Source organism: Sminthopsis crassicaudata, chromosome 1 (genome assembly GCF_048593235.1).
Source record: "Sminthopsis crassicaudata isolate SCR6 chromosome 1, ASM4859323v1, whole genome shotgun sequence".
Lineage (NCBI taxonomy): Eukaryota > Metazoa > Chordata > Mammalia > Dasyuromorphia > Dasyuridae > Sminthopsis > Sminthopsis crassicaudata.
The window spans coordinates 207,393,543-207,403,115 of NC_133617.1; the positions used below are offsets into that span (position 1 = coordinate 207,393,543).

At 34.8% G+C, this 9,573-nt stretch overlaps 1 protein-coding gene across 1 annotated transcript in view; it reads right to left on the reverse strand.

The window, feature by feature from the left end:
• Nucleotides 1-8,804, reverse strand: part of DOK6 (docking protein 6) — a 681,307-nt gene extending 672,503 nt beyond the window's left edge. The window contains exon 1 of the mRNA XM_074274156.1: nucleotides 8,228-8,804. Within this exon, the coding sequence (XP_074130257.1) occupies nucleotides 8,228-8,293 (66 nt within the window). The 5' untranslated portion in view covers nucleotides 8,294-8,804. The remainder of the gene's footprint in view (nucleotides 1-8,227) is intronic.
• Between the last annotated feature and the right edge of the window lie 769 nt (nucleotides 8,805-9,573).

The following is a 9,573-nucleotide window of genomic DNA, read 5'->3' on the forward strand; positions in this document are numbered from 1 at the left end:
CCATGTCATTAGTATTTTAATTTGACACAAACATGAATGATTAAAAGAGAACGAAGATTGCATAATTTTATTCCACAGCATTCAAGTGACTTATTCTGATATGAGCAGTCCATTATATTACAATCAATTTTATTTCAAAACAAGCCATCTGGTTCAGATGTACAAGCAAGAATTAAATATTTCCTTTATGGGTATAGTATTGGACTTGAGAAGATTGACATGGTTTAGATACAACAAATTTTACAAACATTTTAATATGATTATCCCATCAATAAAATCTAATTACAGGAAGAATAAGTACTTGGAAGAAACTTCAATTATTCAAGGGAGGGGATGTCATATGCTAGATCTTAGCTTCTTAATAGTTTTATTATTAATCATTTAAGATTAAGTTAACAGGTTAATGAATGTCAGTTATACAGATTGTTTTTTTTTTTGTTGTTTTTTTAATCATGCTTTTTCAACAATTGCAAGTAAATTCTACACAGAGACAACTCACATCATTTTGAAAAGAATATGCTTCAAAAGCTCCATTTTATTACTATATTACAAGGAGAAAGACTGAGAAATTACCTTTTTTCCTTTTTTTTTATTTTTTTGAGGAGCCAACACTTGTGTCAAAAAAGAGAAAGTGAGAAATTAGTTTCTTTTAACATTGAATCCTAACAATGGATTTGGAGGGCATGGAAGATTCTTACCTGAACAGAATGACAAAATAGTGTTTTCCTGTGTGTATCTGTTTATAAACATATACTGGATACATGTATACGTAATGCATACATATGTTGTATACATATGTATATGCATAGTCCTTTGATTAAGTGTTTATAAGACACATTCCTCGTGATACCGTAACTAAGGACTTAACTTGTTCAAATATTATTTCTGCTATTTTAGTTGTGAGAAAGGAAAGGCTTTCAGAAGTTACCAGACTTTATGGTCAGTTCATAACTGTGTGAGGCAGGAATCAAACCCATTTCTTTTGCCTAGCTCTGTTATTTTTTGTAATCTTCCTCTAATAGAGTTCTGTTAATATGTTACTTCTCTGGAATACTTGTACTTCTAGGGCATAGGCACATGCTGAGTGATCAAAAAATACCTGAATTGGCACAAATTAAATCAGGTCATATGGAATATGTGTTTTTGTTTAGAAGAGCCAAAGTGATAGTGGGATGAGAACAGTGAGGCCTATTTTCATTTCACCAAATCAATTAATCAATCATCAAACATTTATCAAGTAGCTGTTAGGTGACAGATAAGGTTCTGTTAACTGGAGATACAAGGGCAATAATGAAATCGTGCCTGTGCTTATGGGTTTATATTCTACTGGGGGATATAACACAGTTATATGCAATATTTACATGTAAATATGCAAAATAAAGAAAAATCAATACAAAGCAGTTTAGAAAAGATGGATACTAGTAGTCAAGGGTGAAAAGCTTCATATAGAAAGTAGACCTTGAGGTCAGTATAAAAGAAGGGATAGTATTATGGAAGAGGAAGAATGAATTGCAACTATTGCAGAACAAGTAATACAAAAACATCGAGTGGGGTAAGGAGTGCCAAATGTAAAAGGGCAAGAAGACTATTTTGTTTAGACTATAGAATATGTAAGGGAGAATAACAAATAAAAATATTAAAAAAAGATAGGCTTTGAGTAGGCTGAAGAATTTTAGGAGCCAAAAACAGAATTTTATATTTTATCATATAATTAACAATGAACCAGTTAAAATGATTCATTTGTCCAGACCTGTGCTTAAGCAAAATAATGTTTGTAGTTGTGTGAAGGATGGATTCAAGTTGAATGAGATTTGAAACTGTTATCAATTTCATATCATGTAAAATGGAAATATAATATTTGTCATCCCATCTTTAGATTTTATAAGGATCATATGTGTATATTACATATACTCCCTTTCTTCTCACTCCTCACCCCCACCATCTGGAGTCTTTTGAAACTACTTTTCTGTTGGGATTATCTGCATTTGTAACAAGGCTTCCTCTTGTCATGTTTAACATAATTTTAGAATAGTTTGTGATAGAAGTCAATGGATAATACACTTCAATATGTTCTTATTTTTTCCATTATACCCTAAGGTCCTGTAACTCAGAATATTTTTGGTTTTTTGATTTTAGTTCTTATATTTTTGAAACAAAGCATCAATCTAACCCAGGGAAGCTTTGGAACAGAAGAGAAAAAAATGTTAATGAATAAGACATTTCTAGCTGATGCTTTTAATAAAGTAAGAAACATGGAGGAGGTTTAAAAATCTCAAAGGCTTTCTAGCTCTTCCAGTCAAAATGTCACTGAGTAGGCTTATTACTTTATGCTAAGATTTTTGAATTCTGAAATTATTGCACATATCACCTTCAAATGAAAATATAAATCAGAATCAGAAACAAAATAGCTGGATTATCTATGCCACTACTTGGCATAGAAAATTACTGAAGAGATATATACAGACGTGTGTATCTACATATACCCATTTCTTTACTATAGTATTAACATACATGCATTAAACAGAGAATAAACAGATTCACAGGACATCATTTATACAATATGTAGCAAATTCTTGTGGCATTTTTCCTTTTCTGCGTTCAAAAAACCATAAAACAGCCATTACTTCTATTTCATTTCTATTTGATGTTGAAATCTAGTATTTTTTTTAAAACAACCTTCACCACAGTTCATTGAGTGAATATTTGAAAAATTAAACAAATGCTTAACTTTTATAACACTCTAAAATAATAATAAATGTTCTAAAAACATGCTATAAATAACTGTAATTATTCTGAATATACTGATAGAGTTAACTTAATAAACACATAAAATTTGTAATTAAAATTTACAAAAAAACCTCCATGGATTCAGGAGTCTTTCTATATCATATATATGTTTCTCTGTGTGTATGTTTGTGTGTATATAAAATTGAAATGAATTAGAATGCAATAAAATATGCACTCAGTAATACTTATTTATTTCAAAGTTTAGTTATTTCAAAGATTTATTTAATTTTTATTGAATGGATTGTCATAATTTAAGTACAAATTTAAAGTTTTATGAGACCGCAGAAGTCCTTGAGATCAACCCTCTCATTTTAAGAATGGCAAACTGCCATGCAGAAAAAGCTAAAATTATTTGCTGCAGCTCATATATTTAGTACATAGTAAAATCTAGATAAGAACCCAGCAACTCTGATTTCACATATAATTTTATACCCAACACTCATTCTACTATGTCTGACTGCTTTCCATGAAACAGATAAAAAAATAAAAGAAATGATTTTCATGTATTTGTGAACATTTTGACATTCCATTTATTCATAAATTAAAATGGGGGCTCTCTTAAAACAAGAACTTGTATTTTATTCAAAAATTCAAATAAAAAGGACATTTATTAAGTATGTGCAAAGCTTTTGGTAGGCATTTTGAGCATAATGATAAAATAAAGGACAGAACCTGCCTTCAATGAACTTAAAACCTTTTTGAACTATAATGAATTTTCTAATTAAGTATAATTTTTAATTGGCTACAGTGCTTAATAATGCTGATTATTACAAAGTCACTCCAGAATCCAAAGTTCAAGAAAAAACTTTCACAACAACAAAAAAATTGGACCCTGTACAAAACATTTGAATTTGCAAGTCACTGAATTGTTAATATTGAATACATGAGACAAGAAATGAATGAATTATGTCATAGGCAAAAGTTTTGAGAAATATCCATAACATATAAACCTTACCATTCAGTACTCAAAAATAAGAACTTAAAAAAATTCTCAAATATTTTGATTATACTTAAGTAAATTCAAGTAAGCAAAAAACTAGAAAGTACATAATGCTAACAATCAGTGTTTATTTAAGTTGTATCCTTTTTCATCTGGAAAAAAAACTGGAAGAATAGAAATTATTATGATTTATGAATTATAATATCCTCATCTAAAAACTCAGCATCCATGGTAGAATTAGCATATAAGAAAGCTTTTAAATGCTAAAAAAATAGGACACATCTTCTTTACAGTAATGATCTATTATATATGTAATGAGGCTATGGCATTTAAAAAAGGGAAATGACATGTTTAACAAATTCACATCACTGTTCCTTAACTACAAATTCATTAAACAATATCATCAAAAAAAAAAGTCAGTTTTTATAAATAGAGGGGAATTTATTTATGAAACAAAATACTATGTTTTTCTTTGTTGTTCCCCACCCACACCCTATTGAATGTCAAGGTCATAAAAACAAGATCTAATCTCAAGGACTTAAGGTACATCTGACTTTTGAAGCAGACCTGTATATTTTATGCAATGTTAGTCATTTTTCTTAGTCCTTCCATCAGCTAGAGCTAGCTAAGGGATAACCATTCTACAAGTTGCAGAATATTAGAGTATCTTTAGATTGATTCCTAGTCAGTGTTTTTCATCCATAAAAAAGGGAGGAAGAAAGAGAAAGGCAGTGGAAGAATTTCTGTAATGGGCTGGATTGATACCTAAAGCACAGGAAAAGTTTTATCACTTTATCACTCTGACAGTCTTGACCTGCTGTGAAGGACAGAAAAAAAACTTATTTTCTAGAAGTGCACTTTTTTTTTAATTGAAAAAGAACACACAATTTATGAGAAGAAATACTTTTGGATCACTGTAAACAAACTGTAATGTCTTCTGAGAATTATCTATCATGCAATTTGGTTTAAGGATCAAGAGTTACAAGCTATTTTCCTGGAGACTTTTAAAATTCTTATTTGGACATCATAAATGTCTCTAATACAATTCAGTCATGTAAATCACTACAACACACTTGAATAGTTCACTAAAAAATGTCTATCATTTGCAAAATAACACTTAAACTTAAGGCCAAAGGAAAATCGTTAACATTTATCTTTTTAATGAACATTTGTGAAAGAATAAATTTGAGTATGTAGAGAGAGGAATAGGTATATGTGATACATATTAACATTTATATTATGTAATGAATTTTATAAGTAGCTTCTCAAAGAAGTCTATACTATTTATATGTGCATATTTATGAAAAAGATTTATCTATTTGCTCCCAGATTTACCTTCTGACATTTCTGTTTTATGTTTTGAAATTATAGTATAATCTTTCTGAAATTCTATTAGTTTAAGTTTTCCAACTATATTTTATAAGTAGTAGAAAATTTATCCAAAGATAATTTGTAAATGATTCTTTTACTTCAAGGCAATCAGGTAGATTTATGTAGATATGTTTTTAAGAAAGAAACAAGACAAATTCTTTTTTGCAGGCTAAACTCTCAATTGTCCAAGTTTATATTTCTTAGAGTAGAATCCCAAGGCAGAAAAAGAAAAATAATGTCACCTAAATTACACACACACATACAAAGATATACATATATGTCTGTATGCTCATGTATACACATACACACATATGTGCATATATACACATGTATATATATATAATATATACCTATATAAACATGCATTATTTTAATAGCACTTTTATATATCCTTTGAAAAATATTGCTAAATGCAGAATAAGTGGAGACACAGATACTTTACACTTTGATCTCCATAGCAATATATGTGTATACACATATATATGTATAAATGCAACATAATATACACATGTAATATATATATAATTAAAACTTATATTTAAAATTAAAATCAACAGAATACCAGTGATACTGTAACCTGAGACACAGCAACTATTGATTTTTTGTTTTGTTTTATTTTGCCCTTATTATTCAGGGAAGTATATGTGGAAGTATGTGTGTGTGTGTATGTGTATGTGTATATACACACACACACACACACACACACACACACACACACACACACACACACCTGGAAAGCAGTTTGGGGAAATTGCATGGAGAGCAATGTTTTGACAGTGGTTCAGTGGTTCAATGTCCCCTTTCCTTTCAGAAATATCACAGACTCATTTCATGCTAGAAGCTAATTCTTGAGACAACATTCTGTACTCTTATTATCAGGCACTCTGGGACAGCAACACAACAAAAATGGGGGTTTCCTTTGGGATCTTAAATCACTCATTAGCATTTACCATCTACTTAGACAGTTATAATTGGGATCCCAGAGGGAGAAAGTACGTGAGATGAACATACTTGTCAAAATAACAAAGGGTTTCAAAGGTCAATTTATGATGATAATTTTCCTTTCTTTAGATGCCTGTTTCTTACTAGGCTAACATCTTTTGCAAGTGATAAATATTAGCTCTACATCCAGAGCAGATAAGCTCCAGAAGATCTTGTTTGAATGTAGCTTTTCAGATGGCTTTTTCCTTATCTGTCAGGAGAGGAATAGGGAACATTCTTTGACTCTAGAAAAGACCCTAAATGACGGGGGAGGGTTAGAGAAACTACTGTAGAAGATCTCTCTTCCCACTCTCTTTTTTCCAGCGCCCCCCCTTTCCCTATTTCTTCTCTTCCCCCAACCTTCTCTTCTACTTTTTTCGCTCTCACTTTTGTCTTGAAGCAAGAGCACCTTATTTCTTCCTTTGCATTTTTAAAGTCATTAAAAATATTTTTTCTTAATCGTTCTGCTACATAGCTCTCTGTATATTTCAGGAGTCCAAGGCTCAGCCCCTCATGTCCTTTAGAACGTTGTCAGTACCATCAACATCAGAAGGGGGCATAGTCACTCCTCCTAATTCGTGGTTGGCAAATGTAGCAGCGGGAAGGCTAAAAGCTACGCCAGGCATTTCCTTCCTCCTATCTCTATACACCTGCTTGCCTGCCACATTCACAGAAACTATTCCTGATAGAGTGGGTGAGGGAGTGGGGAAAACCAACACTTGGCTATCGTATAATTTTCAGTCTTTCTAATATAACTAGAAACCGTGGACCATCTTAATATGTTTTCCTTCCATGGTAACAATATATATATACATATATACATACATATATATATATATATATTTGTATAATAAAATTATCGGAATAATCCACCACTACTCTCCCCCCCCCCCCCGCTTTAGCTCATTTATTCATATAGAAAAGAAATAAACACTTTCCCTCATTTTGGACTAACATTATGGAGATATTCATTCAGTAGTAGGAAGTTTCAAAACTATTAGGCACAGACTAACAGCTGAAATCTTTAAACTGTTCGTATAAAATACTCCCTTCTCAACACTTGGTGTTGTTCTTCCCTGCCGACTCCAGTCTGCTTCTGTTGCTGTCTGTATTGATATCGCTCCTTGTCTCCCCGAGCCTAGTTTTTCTTCTCTCTGCCTCATTGTTCTCATCCTTGTGTTATTTTTTTTTTCTATATATTCCCTCTGTCATTAGATTTGTTTCCGTCTTCATCCATTTCTTTCCAAGTACTGCATTTTTTTCCCCTTTCTTGATTTTGCCCTTAGCTTATGTCTTCCACCTAACTCCAACTACTTTACTACCCCTCAACTCAGTTAGGTACCTTTATTGCTTTCCTCCCATCTTTCCATATGATCACTTTATTAGTTCAAAATTATCGACATTTTTAGTGCTACTCTAGGTCAAAGGACATCTATCCTCAAAAGAACCAAGGGAATTGCAGCACAAAGTTTGTTGTTGCTGCCATGTCTCCCTACACATACACACATGCATACATACGTGTATGAGCCATATTCGTATGTTCATAAATTGTATATATGTTGCATCCGTGTTTACACATGTAGATTACATTTCTACTTGAAATGCTCAATGGGGCTAAGAAAGGAAGTGCACTTAAAAAGCATTTTATGATTCATTTGAAAAGACAAGACACTGATGCTAAATACATAAAACATCTGCATGTTTATCCATCTAATGCATATAGATCACATATATTAATGGCACTGAACATGCTATATCAAGCTCTATGTATATCTTTTCCCTCTACATCTAATTCCAGACTGGGCGGTCTAAACTAGCAAAGTCCCTCTTCACTAAGAAGAGGAAGTAACAACAGCAGGTTCCTGGTCTAGCTTGCCACCCACACCCCCAGATGATGAGCTTCTCTTCTGCAGGGTAGAGACTGTCACTAAGCTTCCACCCCAGCCAAGCAACAAGCGGACAGTCTAAGAGGACTCTTGGCAACTGCTCTCCCCCTCCCCCGGCCACCTCGCCTCCTCTTAGTCTCTCAGTTCCTCCAATTTCTTCGCCCGCGCTGGTCAAACCTCTCCTGTAATCGCACAAGTATCAAACAGCAGATGGCAAAGAGAAAAGCAGGTAGAAACGAGAGGGTAAAGGAAAATAACTCACCCCAAGCTTCCTGCTGCGGATTTTCACATAGCCCTGCTTGACGATATCATTAAAGTTGGAGGCCATGGTCAGCACTTTATCGCTTCTCTTCTTCCTCTTTCTATTCCCAATGTCCAGATCCTTCTTCCTCCTCTTCCTCCTCCTTTAGGGTGCCCGTGGCAGGCTGATTGTGAAGCTCTAGCATCCAGGCAGCAAAGGAACAGCAGCCAACGCGCTGCTGCTATCCTGCTCCTGCTGAGTGTGTGTAGTCAATGCAGCCAGTGGCTCCACTGATCTCTCCCCTCCCGCAGGGTGCTGCTGCTGCTGCTGCCACCAGTGCTGTTGCTACTCCTTAGTCCAGTAGCCCCAGAAGCTTAGCCAGCAGCAGCTGAAAGAGGAGGCGGTGGCGATAGCCAAGCGTTTGGGTACCAGCTTTGACCAAGACAGTGAAAGAATGGAGGAGATGGAGGGGAGGGAAAGCCTTCCTTCCCCTCTTCCCTTCTTCACCTTCTCCACGTCTTCAATCAATCCCCACTGCCACCGCCACTGCCGCCGCCGCCACCGCCGCTGCCTGGAGGAAGAGCGCTTCTGCCTGCTCTTCCGCCAGCTGTTTGCTCCCCCCTCTGCTGTCGCCGCCCCGGGCACCCACGGGCTCTCAGCATCACTCAGCAGCTCCACAGCTGGCTGGACCGCACCATCCCGACTCCCCTGTGAGGGGAGCGAAGAAAGGGGAGGGTGGGGAAGAACAAGCTTCCTTCCTAGCCTTCTCTTGCTGTCTTCTTACTCTTCTGCTTTCTGGCTTGAAGATGCTCGGAAAACACTGTCTCCTACTACTAACGCCACCCGACTCCTAACTCTTATCTTGCTCCTCGCCCCACAATTTTCGCTAAGTATAAATCTCTCTCTGCCAATCATCACCCTCTTGTTTCTACTGCTTTCTCTGCCCCGGGCTTCCTAAGAGACATTGTAACTCTTCCAGAGGATTTTAATCTCAATTCGTACATTTAGAGGCAGGGAAAAGATAAAAGAGCATACTTCTACCAAAAGAGGGGAACACAAGAGATAATTTATTTAAACAACAATTGTTCCATTCAAATTTTATTTTTGCCGCAAACCAAATGCAAACATTTTAAAAACCATAAACAAAACGAATAAATCCCCAAAACAAGAAGCACCAAAAAAGAAAACAATAACATAAAACACCCCCCGAAAAAAAAAAAAAAAAAAAAAAAACACCAAGGAGTCTTTCAGGATCCACACAAAGAGAGAAATCATGCGCATGTGTCTAATCATAATGTTCCTTAAGAGAATGATCCAAAATGGCAAAGGATCCCATACGGAATGTCAAGACTTTGAAGAAGTGATGA